At 36.7% G+C, this 15,958-nt stretch overlaps 3 protein-coding genes across 10 annotated transcripts; 2 read left to right on the plus strand and 1 right to left on the minus strand.

The window, feature by feature from the left end:
- Positions 1-339: 339 nt before the first annotated feature.
- Positions 340-3,676, plus strand: LOC142536902 (farnesylcysteine lyase-like). Of its 2 annotated transcripts, XM_075642302.1 has the most exons (5): positions 343-979; positions 1,346-1,519; positions 1,950-2,309; positions 2,404-2,576; positions 3,235-3,676. In XM_075642302.1, the coding sequence occupies exons 1-5, from the start codon at positions 470-472 to the stop codon at positions 3,500-3,502; spliced, it is 1,485 nt and encodes a 494-aa protein (XP_075498417.1). In that variant the 5' UTR covers positions 343-469; the 3' UTR covers positions 3,503-3,676. The 2 variants fall into 2 exon arrangements, with proteins under 2 accessions (XP_075498418.1, XP_075498417.1); XM_075642303.1 differs by lacking the exon at positions 1,346-1,519 and having other exon boundaries at positions 340-979.
- A 475-nt stretch (positions 3,677-4,151) lies between these two features.
- LOC142536903 (uncharacterized) lies at positions 4,152-10,215 on the plus strand. 7 transcript variants are annotated; one of them, XM_075642305.1, is made up of 11 exons: positions 4,152-4,242; positions 4,792-4,945; positions 5,042-5,214; positions 6,401-6,861; positions 6,939-7,026; positions 7,365-7,717; positions 7,867-8,309; positions 8,446-8,608; positions 8,801-8,962; positions 9,039-9,127; positions 9,979-10,215. In XM_075642305.1, exons 2-11 carry the CDS (start codon positions 4,833-4,835, stop codon positions 10,130-10,132), a joined length of 2,199 nt encoding a protein of 732 aa, XP_075498420.1. In that variant the 5' UTR covers positions 4,152-4,242; positions 4,792-4,832; the 3' UTR covers positions 10,133-10,215. The 7 variants fall into 7 exon arrangements, with proteins under 7 accessions (XP_075498420.1, XP_075498419.1, XP_075498421.1 ...); XM_075642304.1 differs by having other exon boundaries at positions 4,157-4,298; XM_075642306.1 differs by having other exon boundaries at positions 4,157-4,298; positions 7,371-7,717.
- A 440-nt stretch (positions 10,216-10,655) lies between these two features.
- LOC142536905 (uncharacterized) lies at positions 10,656-15,697 on the minus strand. Its single transcript, XM_075642311.1, has 8 exons — positions 15,340-15,697; positions 14,613-14,748; positions 14,455-14,524; positions 14,253-14,346; positions 13,644-13,857; positions 12,517-12,658; positions 11,584-11,754; positions 10,656-10,914 (listed from the first exon to the last, which is right to left on the minus strand). The coding sequence occupies exons 1-8, from the start codon at positions 15,635-15,637 to the stop codon at positions 10,723-10,725; spliced, it is 1,317 nt and encodes a 438-aa protein (XP_075498426.1). The 5' UTR covers positions 15,638-15,697; the 3' UTR covers positions 10,656-10,722.
- Positions 15,698-15,958: the final 261 nt, after the last annotated feature.

The raw sequence follows: 15,958 nt of genomic DNA on the forward strand, positions 1-15,958 counted from the left end.
GACAACGAGTAAGTTTTTTGTGACATAATTTTACGAATTTTTATCTGTGAGACGGATCAATCTTATCGATATTCACAGTAAAAAATAATATTCTTATCATAAAAATTAATAATTTTTCATGGATGACCCAAATAAGTTATCTGTCTCACAAAATAGGATCCGTGAGATTTTCTCACACAAGTTTTTGTCTACGACAATCATGTTCAAATCTAAAACATTGAATTGTCAAAATCAAATATGCGATTTAATTACATAAATATCAGTGTGACATCCAAATTTATTGACAAATGTGATGGAAAAAGTCAAGCAAATGCAACATAAATATATTTCCAATCAAAAAATCTAACATCATAGTTGCTCGAGTCAACGAATGAATAAAAGTCAACCCAATCTCATCGTCATCTACAATCACGGAGCAGAATCCGAGTTCGATTAATTCATACTCGAAGCTTAGATTTTTGCTAACAAAATGAAGAGCCAATGTCATCGAATCACAGTTATAATCCTCTGTCTCCTTTTATCCCATTCCTCCGGCTCCGCTCCAAATTCACATACGGTGTGCATTGTAGGAAGCGGCATCGGCGGAGCCTCCGTCGCCCACTTCCTCCGCCACTACTCCTCCATCCAATCCCAAGTGATCGATCGAGTCACAATCTTTGAGCGAAACGGCGTAGTAGGTGGCCGTATGGCCACCGTCACCATATCCGGAGAGACCTTCGAGGCGGGCGCCTCCATTCTCCACCCCAAGAATTACCATACGTTGAATTTCACCAAAAGTCTTAATCTTTCAGTAAATGACCCCAAAAACAACGAGGATACTTTCTCCCTGGGCATTTGGGACGGCCATAAATTCGTTTTCAAGACACTGAGTTCGAACTCCAAGTTGCCTATTGTTCAACGATTCGTGTCGTATGTGAATTCGATCATACTGTGCTTGAGATATGGGTTCTCTCTCTACCGGATGAATGCTTTTGTTGAGGTATAAAATTTGTTTGTAGGGTTTCTGTTTTGTCAGGTACTTGTTTTGCAAGATTCTACTCGGTGAGGTGTATTTTTACTGCTCAAAGCACTGGTTTTGGTGCAATGATCATATCTCGTGGTACTATACTTTGATGCAATGCTTGCTGCAGCATGAAGTTATCTATTCCATTGGCTCTATGTCTTGTCACTTGTTCCTGTATGTATTCCTGTATTTTTGGAACTAATAAGCTATAATGTGCAAGAACGCGCAGGATTTGGGTAGTGAAGCTTATATTTTTGGAAAAGTTCTGTTATAGCTGCTGTTATTATAACTTCCTATTGTATGTTATGTAGTTTCTTGTGATGTAGAAATGTAAAATTGTAGGCTATGATCAATAAATTTTTGAGGTACTACGATGTTTTTGAATCACGGCCCATATTTGAAAGTGTTGAGATGATGCTTAAATGGGCGGGACTATACGATCTCACTACACACACATTGGGAAAAGAACTGGTGGAAGTTGGATTGTCTCCTGTACTCATACAAGAGCTCGTCACTGTGAGTTACTTGTTTCCCTTACCTGATACTTTCATACTCTTACTCACAGCACTTAGCCTAGATGGACCTCAAAATGCAGCGCACGTGAATTGATAGTCTCTTAAGCTTCATCTTGAATTTTTAGCTTTTGGTTTCTGCTTGTCATGCTAATGAACCTCTAGTAGTCGTGGCAGAACCAGAAGTTTTGCTCTCATGGGGCAAAAGAAAAATTCAAAAACCGTAAGGGAACAAAATCATTATTGTTGTGTATATATAATAAATAAGCATATGTAAGTGCAAGAGAGATTTGAGAGGAAGAGGAGGAAATCGCTCTTACCTGCCTCTAGCTCCGCCATTTATGAGTTAGCTATTTGTAGAATATAAGCGCATTTAGCTTTAGATGTTCTGAGGTCTTTTGTAGCTGAATGTGAGAGTTTTCTCACTTTTGTAGGTTATTACAAGAATAAACTATGGGCAAAGCGTGAACATCAGTGGACTCGCTGGTGCAGTTTCCTTGGCTGGATCAGGAGGTGGTTTATGGTCTGTTAAAGGAGGAAATTGGCAGATGGCTGCTGGATTAATTGACCGTTCAGATGTTCAGTTGCTCCTTAATGAAGAAATAGAGTCCATTTCTAAACTAGGAGATTTTTATGAGCTTAACTCGACATTGGGAAAGAGTTACAGCTGTCAAGTTACGGTTGTGGCAACACCCTTAGATGAACTAAATATACGTTTCAGTCCTGGAATATCTATACCTCCTAGGAAATTGCAGCACACTCATGCGACTTTTGTTAGGGGTGTTTTAAATCCTGTGAGTATATACTGCATCGTTTGAATCTTTTTTGTTATATCATGTTCCCATTCATCTTTTTCCTTCTTATAATTTAATCAGTTGTTTTAATTAGGTGTATTTTGGTCTAAAAGAGGTCAAGGACATCCCAGAATTAGTTGGCACAATAGAGTCTGCTGATGTACCTTTCTCGAGTATCAGTATTCTCAAGCAGCATGACAACGATATGACTTACAAAGTATTCTCTCGCCATGAATTGGCTGATGACTTACTTGACAAAATTTTCAGGTATATTTCGAATTTCTTGTATAGCATTTGATTATATAATTGTGTCTTTTGATACTGGAATAGCTGGTCGGCCAAATACTGCATTTTGTTTGTGTTCTTAAAATTTGCCCACCAGAAATGCCTTGAAATTTGAATGTGCAGTCCGGTACTTGCCTTCTAATCGTTGGTAGCATTAAATCCAGGGTTCGACCCTGGATTTCGTGTTATGAGGGAATTTCATGGATTTTTGGGGCAAAACTTGCAATTTTAGAAAAATCATGCATAAAAGTTTAAAAAATGTGTATCGTATGAAGATCCGCCCTTGCCATTGATATTAAATAGTTCGGAATGGGAAGGAACAGATGTGGCATTTAATATGTGCTCTGTCTGTGGCGGCATTCGAGGAAACGAGTGTAGCCAAATGGTTAAGAAAATTGTATGGTGGAGGGTCATGATTCATTTAATCATTCCTGATTTGTAGGAGAGATCCCGGATTCACGTACCTGGTGACAGAAGGAGCTGTAAATTTTCCTTGCATAAATATTTGCGATACTACGAGAGAGGAAAATACCTGTCCCATTTGTTTTAGAAATTTTTTAGCTCCGCTACAACTTTCTTCTCAAAATCATCACTACTTTTCTTGTCTGTCTTACTATCCTTCTTGCACTTCGGATTTCAGTGTGAGAGAGGAGACGATCAAAATCAACTGGGGTGCTTATCCACATTACCACGCACCTGAGCAGTACGCTTCCTTCATTTTAGACGATAATCATCTATACTATGTCAACGCATTCGAAAATGCGGCTAGCACCATGGAAACGAGCGCTGTTGCAGCTGAAAATATAGCACGCTTGATCCTCTCCAGATTATATGGGCAAGTTGATTTAAGTTCACCAAACTTGAAGAGCTCTAGCATCGATTTATCCGAAAAGCATGTCGACTTGTAAGTTGAAGCATCAGTTTTTACGAGCTGATAATGGCCGCACGCCGCAGGCAACTGAAGTGTTACGTGCAAATCCACTGTGTGTGCAGATGTAAAAACAGAAGCTTTACGCAAGAAAATTTGTGACAGAAACATAACTGGAGTTATCCTGTTCTAATGTCAAGTGTAAACTTTTTCATGTCTTCACTTTTCTATAGAGAGAATGATATATACAATAAGATTAGGTTCAAGGTCATTAGTCACATGATAAATTCAATAAGCACTATTGTATTGAAAAAATTACGTGAGGCTAAGCATGGACCTAAAATATCTTGTAGATGATAGTCGTTGGATCTACAGTGAGAACGATACACTCGTTCTAAAATTTCATTTGGCATTGCACTCGTCTTATATTTGATGTTTTGAAATTTTTTTAGGCATTGCACAGTTTTCTAAAATTACACAGATCTAAAAATGATAAACAAACGGCTCGTGGATTATCACACGAGATAATTTAGATTAAGAACATGTTCTTACTTGACTTAAAATCAATCATAATTTTCCCTCGATAAAGCCAAAGCCTAGGGTGTTATCGTGATTTCGCAAGGAATATTTGTTGGTACTCGATAGTAAACACCAAAAGTGGGGAACTCACTATAAATAGGCAGAGTTATACGAGGGAATGAGGGGGAGAGAGAGGGAAGGCTAGAGAGAAAGAGAAACACGTCAGGCTACGTACCAACACCGTCTCCGCTCCTCTTTTAGGTACACATTCTACGCCGTCGAAAACCCTCAAATCAATTCTTCTCACACTGTCCACGGTAAATCTATGTGCTCTCACGCATGTATTTAATGTATTTCTGGCGGGAACGAATGAACTGGATGTATGTTTTTTTTTGTTTAAATCTCATGTTTTGCGGATTGGATCGTAGTTCTGGATTTTTCTTGAACTGTTTATGTGTGTTGCGTTGTGTGTAGAGATTGGGAATCGTTACAGTTTCTATGCATGCATAATTGTTTTTTTATTTTATTTTGGTGGTTGTCTTAAGAAGCGAAAATTGAATTCTCCGTTATTTTTTCCATCTGTTTTGTTTCTTCATTAAGATTTTCTTTGGATTTATGAATTGTGCATATGGTTCCTTTGGTAACTTGGGTTTGTCTACCCTCGGTTTAGTCGATTCTTGTCGATTAACGTTTTGTTGGCGATTTATTTTATCTGGGCTCTTTCTTTCATTAGTTTTTTTCCTTTTTCGCATTTTTTTTTACTTTCTGCCAGTGGGTTGTAAATTCAAGAATGATGTACTCGTTTTACAGGGTATGAACTTGAAACTAGAAGGTGTTCAAATACAGAAGTTATGCCTCTCTACAAAAGAAAGCCACTTGCGTTGGTGGAAAAGCCCAGTGATCTGAAGCCTCAAGAGCTAGTCTTTCAAATTCGCTACACAAAAGAAATCTTCAGAAACTATAGGTGAAAATTATTCTCATTGAAGTGTAAATTTTGGTAAAACTTCGGATACGTTTACTTTTTTGTGTTTACGTTTTCTATCCATTTATATTTGAACAGTGAATATTTGAAGAGGATCAACTTATATCGCCAGAGGGTTTGGAACTGCAAAGCTACAGGGAAGGGTAACCTAACCTATGAAGAGGCTTTGGTTTCCGAGAAAAAAGCTTCTGAAAGGATCCAAAATATTCCTAGTGAATATGTAGCTCGTGTACTTCGTGATGTCCAATATAGTAAGTCCTCCCCTTTTGGATTATCAATCTAATAACATATGAAGTATTTTTCATGCCATTAATGAGTCTAGATCTGGCTTTATTCTGTTTGTTGGTTTCCGCTTGTTGATTAATTGCCAACTAATCCAACAAGTGTAAAATATTGATTAGTTGTTGGGTTTTTTCTGTCACAGTGAGCAATTGTACCTCTCAGTAAGTAGAATAATTATTGAGTTTTGGTTTTTGTACGTAGATGTTTCCTTTTTGTTGGTTCGTTAAATGAATTCCTTAAACCCGTGTCAGCATTTAAAAAGCCTTTTTTCCGATACCACATTTTTTCCTTTAATCCAGTTCTTTTCTGTTTTTGTTCTGCATATTTGTGGCCTGATAAAATTTAAAATAGGAAGGTGGTCAAATTCATTGATATTTTTCATGATGCGAGTTTAGCCAAAAGCTAACAGTGACACCGACAGCTCGTTGCTTCCTCCGACTCTTGGACAACACCACAGTTTCTTGCTGATAGTCCTAAGCAAAATTTATTCCTCGTGATATAATCGTCAGATATAGTTAACATGCCCATGATCGTTCATCCTTGATAACATTCACTGTACACAAATTCAGTTTCTGTTGTCGCTTGTATGATCTGGGCAGTAGTATTTTGAGTTATTCTTTATGGAATATTGGGAATCTACTGTTAATGCTGAGGGCGCGGTCATTTCCAATGTTGGAGAGTATTTTATGGTTGTTGGTACAAAGACTAGCAATAGTGAGTCATTAAAGTTGATTCAACATCAATAGTGGGTCATTAAAGTCGATGACATCTATTTCTGCTATAATAATGTTATTTCTTCTACATTGTTCTTGGAATTCATATGCGGCTTGATACTCACCCATGTGACCATGTTACATACTTACATTAGGAGTAATGATTATGATCGTGCTGTTTGAATCTCAGAAATCAGAGAATTCCCCTTTTTCAAAGCCCATCGCCCAGGCCTCGGATATAGGGAAATCTTTTTTTTAGTATTTCTGTTGTTGATAATTAGTCGGGAAGGGTTGTTTATGTTTTTCAAGAACGCATTTGATTTCTTGAATTGTCATTCTACTCTAATTGGATTGAGGTGCTCTTTCTTCTAATATTGTTCTTGTGGGTATTGTTTACTACATTGCATAAAACACTTTTAAAATTTTATTTTCTTTGTGGCAGGCGTGCTAAATTTAAAAGATCTGGTAAATGCAATTGCTACGAAGTTACAAGGTCCATTTACAGTGGGTGCTGAATTATTTGGAAGGAAGGATGGTCGTTTATATCCATGCAAAATTTTGAAAGTTCTTCAGGAGGATGCTAACAGAACACAGTATGAGATTGCATGGCTTAACAGTGACCATGAAATGAATGGAAAAGTCATAGTAAATGCTGATGAATTGACGGGAAAGAATCCACCTCTTAGTAAACGTTTTCTGAAGTCTTTCATCAAAGACTCTACTTATCGAAGCCTACCTTGGGTCATACATGATTCTTTGGCAAGGAAGCATGGAATCTCAACTGCCCCTCCTTTAGAACTAAAGAATGAAATTTCCATCCAGGATGGATTTGTAGTTTGTAATAGAAAGCGAAAAAAAATTGAAGACAAACAAAAGAAAATTGAAGATAAAAAAAAGACTGCGGTGATGTCTGAATTTCTATTTTCCTTTAGTACCTTCATTTTATTGGGAACTGTGTCATTAATTTTTATTGATTTCAGGAGCAAAATGAAAACAGCCTCAAGGTATATAAAAGGAGGAAATCAGGTGAGGAAATTTCTAAGCCCTCAACATCCACTGCTGATAGAGGTAGGCTTTAATTGTCGCGCTTTTCAGGTCCGGCATGGTTATTTCATTTGCTGCTGTTTTAGTTTTTCCTTGTTATCCAACAAATGTCACATGTGCAATTCATGTATTCATTTTTGGATCCAGTGTAATAACAAGAAAAGGAAAGTTGGGCTGAGGTCAAGTTAGTTCTTTGTTCTTTTTTGTCTCCTTTGTGTTTTATTGTGTACACTTGAATCTGATCATTAGTGCCTGTTAGGATTTTTTTTTATCTTTATGATTTTAAAGGCTGAAAAAGTCTGTTTTTTCCATCCCTTGTTTTATTATATTTATACATCTCAATTTATTACCTGTTTTGGTAGATGCAGCTACTGAGAATCCAGAAGCTAAAACCATAAAATATCCAATTGATGATCTCTTTGTGGAACCTGCAGAGGAAGATCGGCTTTTGACAGAAAGGCCTTGCCCATGCCGAGATTTCAATGTACCTATGGATTGTGTGGGGAATCTTTTGATGTTATGGGATTTTTGTGGTTCTTATGGCAGGCTATTCAATCTGTCGCCATTTTCCCTCGAAGACTTTGAGAATTCTTTATGTTATAAGGACAGCACTCCGTTGCTTATTGTCGAATCTTATTCAACTCTGCTTCGGTTGCTTTTGAATGACACTGGGAAGTTTTCCATGGCAGTAGAAAATAAAAAACGAAAATCGAAGGTTATACATCTGAGAAAATTTATTTCTGTGACAGTTATTTCTCATCTTAGAAGTTAAATTTGTTGGACGACACATCAATCATCACTATTTTCTTGTTTTAGTTGGTTCTTTCTCAAGTACCCTGACCTCTCAAATTCTTTGTATTTCAGATTACACAAATTAATTGGACTGAATATCTGTGTGATTTCTTGGAAACAAGTTGTACTGTGGATTTTTCTATGCACATCAGTACAATTAAGCGAGGTCATCATGGCCTGTTAGGTATTCATGTGAAACTGGCATTATTTCAAGAACTGGTTGCTCAAGCTTTAGAGACGGGTACTATTCGGGACAAGTTGGATGAGTATGTTGAAGAACGACAGGCTCTTGCTGCAACAAGGAGGGATGAAGCATTGGACGAAGGTAGAAAGAAGAGAGAAGAAAAGGAGCGTAGGAAGTTCGAAGCTACTCCAAAAGAAGAAGTGAAGTTGAGTGAAGGCAATCACAGTATGCCCAACGGTGTTATTTCAGAGAATAGGAATGACAAAGTTTACACTCGAAAAAAGAATCATTCGTCAGTTCACTCTCAGCAGAATCATTCTTCAAGAAAAAGGTTGGAGTTGATTGTTTTTTTTTATTTCTGAAGTAATGACATTTTGGTAGATGAGTTCAATGATATGGTAGCCATCTCTTCATTTTCTTCTGTTTCTCATTTTCCTCCCTTGCTCCCGGATAATGTTGGCGGACAGTGAGATTGAACTTGGGAACGACATATCTGAGAAGAATTCGAAGAAGCAGAAGGTTGAACCCAACTCTGTTGAAAATGGTAATCATCTATCGAAGAGGGAGATTCACAAATTGAAGAAACATGAAATCAAGGAATCAATCGAGATGAAAAGCACTGAGCAGAGGGTAATCTATATGTATTTGTTGTTTGGTGGGTGTTATGAGGGTTTTGTGTTTGTTTGCATTTTATTTTTGGCGTCTGTTTATGTTTGTGCGTGTTTATTCTCGTAAAATGGAGAAAAGGTTGATGGAGATGAAAGTAGGTTTATATGATGTGAACTTCGGCGCTGATAGATACACTATTTACTCTTGATGCAGAAAGAATTTCTTGAACGTGAAATTGAGAAGAGATACATACGCACTATGCCTTTAGGGAAAGACAGAAATTATTGCAGGTATTGGTTTTTTCGACGTGATGGAAGAATATTTGTTGAGAGTTCTGACTCTAAGCAATGGGGCTACTATAAAACCAAGGAAGAGGTAAGGATCTCCGGCTCTGTTATCTGTCATTTTTTTTTTGTTTCACTCTTATTTACTACCGGAAACGTTCTCGCAGCTTGATGCTTTGATTGGTTCATTGAATCCAAAAGGTCAGAGGGAGAGGGCTCTTAAAAAGCAGCTGCAGAAATACTACAACAAAATATGGTTTGTGAATTTGTGCAAAAGCATTTCTTTCTCATTTTTGTATGCTATGCTAATTTCCGGTGTTAGTTTGTTGAAATATGACCGTGTTTGTATATTTAGTTCGTAACATAAAAAATTTGCGAAACTTTATTGAATATTTTCCTCAAGAGCCTTAGGAAATATCACAGGGATTAGGCTGTGCATTTTTCGAATTCAGAGTATGCTGTACTCCTGAATCCTGATACAAAACATCTATACTGTATTATTAAGTGTGAGACCTTAAGAGTAGCAACTTAGAAGATACTAAAATATTCAATTTTATATTACTCTTCTTATCCTATTAAAAACTTCCTCAAATCATTCCATATTTTACATGGAAAAATATCTAAACAAATCTTCTCTTTTAAATGGATCAACTTTTCTTCTAAATTAAAAATAATTTCGTGTTAATTGTTTAGTATTATTTGATCAAATTAAAAATAATAATAACATATGCAAAACGTCTGCATCGTTTACTAGTATTTATAATTAATGTTGATAGTATTGTTTGTCGTTTTGGACTCCTTGAGCTCAGAATCTTTGTAACAGTTAACAACATTACTTGATGATCCAGCTTGTCAAAAGATATGGACGGTGCCAAGGTTTTACCCAAAGATATTGTGTCAACATGGCCATACCATAACTGCATGACATTAATGATTAGGCTTCATATGTCCTCTGTTTCTTCTTTTAAGATTCTCGACATGAACATTAATCTTTAAGATTTGAGCTTGACTTTCATATGCTAAAGTTCTTTACTTAATAACCTCTGAGTATCATCCTGAATCCCTTATCCTACTCCGTTTTATATTTATTTGACTTCACTTTTACAGTGCCCAACTTCATAGAAGATCGAAGGAGGCCACACAAAGAGATGTACTGGAAGATGACGCCCTGGTTCGCAGATCAACTCGTGTTCGTGCCCCACCGAGGGAAAATCCTGCCCATGCCTTCCTAAAGTATGAGAACAAGTGGAAAGATATTTAATCTCCGTGTTAAAAGTAATGATGCTACTAACAGTTAGTTTTTCAAAAGAACTAATAATTAATTTTACCATGTGATAACAAGATTAGAGCAAGTGGGATAAAGTGGCTATGCGCTTGGTATATACATCCCATTTGAAATCTTATTCATTCTTTTGTTGGGACGATGTTTTGGGTCGAATGGCCATCGGGAATTTTGATAACAATCCCATCTGATGGCCTAATATAAAGGCGTTACTCTTGATATTTGTAAATGGCATTCTTTTTTTTTATTTAGAAGTTTAGATTGTGCTTTTTCTTGTGTTGCTAAAATTATTGGTAAACGAAACGCATTTGCGTCCATAATATGCAATGTTAAGTGATGTCAAAAATGACTTCCTAGATTCTTCCTAAAAAAAACAGAGAGTTTCTGCACTGATTAAAAAAATGATTTTTAGCACCAGGTTTTTCACGATGCAGTACCTAGTATCTCATTGAGTAATTTTTTGAAAGAAAAAAAATCCCCTAAGATATATATAATCACTCTCAACTTGAGAATACCCATTATTTAAATATCGTTTGTTCAGTTAAGATAAGACAGTAATAAGTGGAGGATTACATTATCTCAACCACAGCACGTCCAATAATACTACCTTTATCAAGGTCCTTGTATACCTCTACGGCCTCCTCAAATTTGCACTTTCTTGAAACAGCTGCCTCCAGATTAAATGTCCCTCTTTCCGCCAACTTAACTAACTTTGGAAGATCTTGCCTTGCCCTACCTCCATACGACCCGATGACTTTTATCTGCATCACCAATTTCTAATAGCTTAGAATAATGAAACGTTGAACCAAGGATACAAGATAGTTGGCAGTTGCCGTAGATAAAATGAGTTAACCATGTCGTATCCCAGTTCTTTAGTTCCATGAGGTTCTTGATTGAATGTGATGATAGTGAGGTGTGGCCTTAAATCGAATCATTGATGCTTTAACAAACACTTTGTTATACGAAACTGGAGAAAGATCACATCGACGTAACGTAACAAAAGATCTAGAATGATGGTTCCAAATAATTTTTTCCTACTCCTATAATGCAGCATCTAGGCCAAATGCCGTTGAGAAAGGAGTCAAGAAAATAAGGAACAAAAGTTGGCAAAATTCTTCATTTTTCCTTAACTTCAAAGGGTAAATACATATAAAACTTCTGAAATTTTAGGTCACCGCCAAATGAACAAGCACAACGTAATGTTGGGAGTGTGCATAGACGACAAGCACATAATGTTATATGTGATAACTTAATGCCCTCATAATACAAAGTAGCAATTACTTTTTTCAAATAGCACTGGATCCTAGTTTTATTTACTCTAGACATTTGGACCACAACATGAAGTAAATTTTGAGCAGCTGTGAAATCTGAGTATAGCAAGGATGACACTAGAGACTGTATAAAGTGACTGGAAGAGATAGGAAACTCACCTGCCTACGAACCAAATGATTTATATCTACTTCTCCTTTAGCGCCAGAGAGAGTAAGGCCAATCATCACAGCTTTTCCTCCATCTCGTACGCTTTGTACACATTGTGAAAATGTCTGTGACCTTCCTAAGGCCTCCACAGCAACGTCTGCACCTTTTCCTCCGGTAATTTCCTGAATAGATATTCCAATTTAGCAATTTGAGAAGCATTTTTCCTTTTGAAGTGATCATCCTTAAACTATATTTTATAGACGAAGTGAAAATCTTTTTCACATGCATGATAACCACAGTAATTCAAATAATTGAGATTTCACATTGAAAATAAAAACATCTAATGCAAAATCTATCAGATTCGAACGCCAGAATGAATTATCAAAATTTCTTATCCAGAGGATGAATAGCTCGATGTGTTGGATCTATTTATAAGGACTGCTTGGCTTAACTTTTTGCAAATGGCTCATTATACACATGATCGATTGACTATAACTAAATAGAATCGGCACAGCATTATCAGAAGTAGAATGAGTGAAACTAAAGCCTCAGCACTATTATAAACGCTCTTACAGAATTTATAAAAATTTGGACTGCCAGATCGTGCTTGTAGATAGGATTGGTGGTATTGAGTTACACCAACAATAAAGAATAACGGTGCTCGGAGGAACTGATGGAAGCAATGAAAATTATTGCTTGAATTTACCTTGCAATGGAAATCAGTTAACAAGAAGGAATGAGTCTAAAATTCAAGCTGAGCTCTAAAAAGTTTCCACTAAATCGATACAAAAATACATTAAAATGATATTCTTATCTTGTGCATCCAATTGACCGTTTATTGGAGAGAAAAAACATGATATAGTAAATATGGATCTAACTTGGTTGCTATGGTAGTAAGTCTGTAATTTGTTAAACTCAGCGAACTGGGAGGGAGGAGAGCGTACTTTAATTTTTGTAACAGCATCTTCCTTTCGTGCATTTATGGTGTGAGTGGCTCCAAATATCTTAGCTTTCTGAAGCTTCTCATCTTGGACATCCACTGCAATAATCTCAGACGCCCCAAACGCCCTAGCTATCTGCAGACAACTGTTTGATTTTTTACAGGTAAAGCCACACAAAGTAATCATGACCGAGTTACAAATATTAGCAATCCATCCAGTTATATACATAAAAATCGTATCGGTACAAAGTAAGAAAAGAAACCTCTGAAGTGCTCTAACGAGTTCATCAGATGACCAGGTTTGTAAATTGGTTATTGTAGAATAAGTAGCCCACATTCGTAATCAGGGTCTCGCAAAATGAACAAAAACCAATAAATAATTCCATATGCCCTCTCTGACTTATGATCAACATGTTCTAAAATCACCGAACATTTAAGGCCGAGCATTAGTGGTCTGCAAGGGATTGGGTAACAAGGTCGTCAAAAAAATTGGGGAAACAGTTTTTAATTTAGGAAAAATCAGAAGAGAAACCTCATAAGAATTAGGCAATGGATGGACAAAACTGAACGGCGAAGAGGAAGAAAGAAAGAAAGAAAGAGGTAAAACATTGGGTAACTCGGAAGTTGGCACTGCCATGTTTAACAACAAAATCAGCAAGCAAGCTCCAAAACTTTTGAAACATCAGATTGCATCAAGATCTATATCTGATCTTTCTTCAAAAAAAAAAAAAACCCAATATCTCATCCTTCCTCCCCTCTTCCAGCTACAAACTATGAGTTCAATTGCTGCGATTTAGATACATGTGTTTCAAAAAATCTACACAGTTGATAGTTACATTATATTGCACGGAATAGCTTGAAATTATGATTAGTTCTATTTACTCTTAATCTTAACATTAGAAAAACAGGAATTTGGGATAGCTATCACAAGGCTATTTGTTGTGCTCAATATGGTACACCTCGTATTATGTGAACTGATAAATAAAGGAAACAGAACCCCAGAGAAGCCATTTATCGCCAGTACTGTCACAAGATTCTATTCCACACTGTTTTGGACTTCTATGACCGACCACAAACAATTAATCATAAAGGTGTGAAGCTTTCATAACATGTGGTGGCTTTTGTTGGTACCTTGAGCCAACGCCTCCAATACCAATCACAGCAATGGAATCACCAGGATGCACCTGAGCAGCATGAGCCATGGCCCCGTAGGCAGTGAAAACTGCACATCCTAGGATGGCAGATTCCGTGTAAGGCAATGAGTTGGGTAGAACCGTTAGTGCATGTGCTGGTACCACACAATACTCAGCGAGGCCTCCCATGCTATACATATATGCTGGCTTGCCTGCAGAACCGGAACTATTAACCACATCTTATCACCAAGTTTATTAGCCATTAGCTTGCCTGAGACGGTGAACCGCCCATTGACACACCCAGAATAAACTTTGAAAATAATGCAGATCAAGTTTTTTTCGTTATTCTATCCTTCTTTCTTTCTGTTTCTTCTTTTTTTTCGGGTAAATTTTTTTCCTTTCTTCTATCCATCTTTCTTTATTTCTTTTTCTTCTTTTTGTCTTTCTTCAGACTCCGTTTACTTCAATTAACACCGAAAACACACCAAAATACACAGATACAAACAAAAAATCATATAGAGCAGGAGACTCTACTTTTGGACGTTGAGACTAATGAATAGTCGCACTTGATGATACTCTATAGTAGAAAACTGAGTTATGAGTGTACCATTATGGCGGAAAAATAGTCTTGTTTCACCATCATAAAGTGTTCCTTTTGCTCGATTGTATTCAAAAAAAGACTCACACAAGTCATCTTGACCCTGTTTTAACCCAAGAGATAATGTTGTCAACATGGCGTATTTACTAGCTAGCAGAACGAGTTAAGGTTCACAAATGAACATTCTAAAGGCATCTCTTAACACACTTGCCTTGGAGCAGTAGAAACAGCTTCCACAAGGCATTATAAAGGCCCCAGCAATTCGAGATCCAACAGGAAACCTGAAAGAGAACAGCAGATCAATTTTAGTCAGTCTCCACAACTGTATGATATGCCAAATGTATTTTTTTTAAAAAGAATTAATCAAACCTTTCAATGATTTTACTATCAGTATGCGGCCCATGTTCAACCACCTCACCAGTAATCTCATGCCCCACAACACAAGGGCTGGGAAAAGGAAGCTCACCTTTGATCACATGCAGATCGGAGTGGCAAACTCCACAGGCTGCATTATTCAAACATGACAAGCAAAAAACCTTATCATTCTACAAGTTTATAAATTAAGTTTCTGAAATTGAAAATTTTATACACTCCTAAACGCTCTCCTATAGAAAATTCTAACGCAGAGTTCTGGTTCGATCCACTTACCAATCTCCCAACATAGTAAAAACCTTACTCTAAGCTGGAGTTGTGGTTAACTACATGTTTCTAATTCTTTCATTAAACAGATTGGGGGAGTGGACCAAAATTTAGTGCGACTTAATACATCTGGGAGACTGCCCTGCTTGCTCCAGTGTATCCGCCACTGGGGTGGATGACAGTTTACAATAAAGAATTGAACCTTTTCCAGTTAGCTGTGAAGGCAGATACGCATTCATTTTCCTTTTTCTCATACCACCATTTCTAAAGTAAATTCAAGACGTTTACTTTAAAAAGACTGTTAATTACGATCAAACACATCAAATCAGAGTTCCATTTACTCAAATCATTTTCTTCGATCATGCGTGAGACTTCAAGGAAAGAAAAAATAAGTACTTTCTTTACAGCGAATCGCACGACCGTGTAACTACAAATCAAATTCGAATCAAAACAATACCCTTGGTTTTGATGAGAACTTCGTTGACTTTAGGGCGGGGCATGTGGAAATCTTCGAAAGTGAGGGGTTTATTCGGTTCCCAAAACACTGCTCCACGCATGTAAGATGACCCATTGTTGATATGGTACCCCGCAGCTGATGATGTGACACCTTTATTGTCGGATTCCGTCGAATGCGATCTGATACGATTAGAGTAACTGAATGAATTGGACAACGAAGAACTGTAGGAGGACACTGCTGCTGTTCGGCCGCCTCTGATAACCTTGCAGAGTATGGCTGAGCTCCGGTGAAACGCCATGAGAATAATAGTTAACACACTGCGATTCCTAATCAGCGTTCTTATCAATTAGCTATCTGAATTTTTTTGGTAGTAAATCCATAATTTATTCTATAATTTTTAAAAATCAATTCAATTAAATAATAAATTTTGATTTTATATATATGTGTGTATGAAAATATATTAATTTTATTTATTTTTTTAAAAAAATTAAGACTATAGTTATTAATTTTTTAAAAATTGAAATAATAAGATATAAGAGATTAGAGAAAAAGATATTTGTAAAATATAAAATTCAGTGATTAATAAACATTTTTTAAATTATGAAAAAGTTTCATCCTC

This window comes from Primulina tabacum, chromosome 2 (assembly GCF_025594145.1).
Source record: "Primulina tabacum isolate GXHZ01 chromosome 2, ASM2559414v2, whole genome shotgun sequence".
NCBI classification, from domain to species: domain Eukaryota; kingdom Viridiplantae; phylum Streptophyta; class Magnoliopsida; order Lamiales; family Gesneriaceae; genus Primulina; species Primulina tabacum.

Coding starts and splice junctions, on each gene's coding strand:
- LOC142536902 (XM_075642302.1), top strand. CDS start 470: ATGAAGAGCCAATGTCATCGAATCACAGTTATAATCCTCTGTCTCCTT. Junction 980..1,345: donor GGATGAATGCTTTTGTTGAG/GTATAAAATTTG, acceptor GTAAAATTGTAG/GCTATGATCAATAAATTTTT. Junction 1,520..1,949: donor TCATACAAGAGCTCGTCACT/GTGAGTTACTTG, acceptor TCACTTTTGTAG/GTTATTACAAGAATAAACTA.
- LOC142536905 (XM_075642311.1), bottom strand. CDS start 15,637: ATGGCGTTTCACCGGAGCTCAGCCATACTCTGCAAGGTTATCAGAGGC. Junction 14,525..14,612: donor GATAGTAAAATCATTGAAAG/GTTTGATTAATT, acceptor GTTCTCTTTCAG/GTTTCCTGTTGGATCTCGAA. Junction 13,858..14,252: donor ACTATTTTTCCGCCATAATG/GTACACTCATAA, acceptor CCGGTTCTGCAG/GCAAGCCAGCATATATGTAT.
- LOC142536903 (XM_075642305.1), top strand. CDS start 4,833: ATGCCTCTCTACAAAAGAAAGCCACTTGCGTTGGTGGAAAAGCCCAGT. Junction 5,215..6,400: donor ACTTCGTGATGTCCAATATA/GTAAGTCCTCCC, acceptor TCTTTGTGGCAG/GCGTGCTAAATTTAAAAGAT. Junction 6,862..6,938: donor AAGATAAAAAAAAGACTGCG/GTGATGTCTGAA, acceptor TATTGATTTCAG/GAGCAAAATGAAAACAGCCT.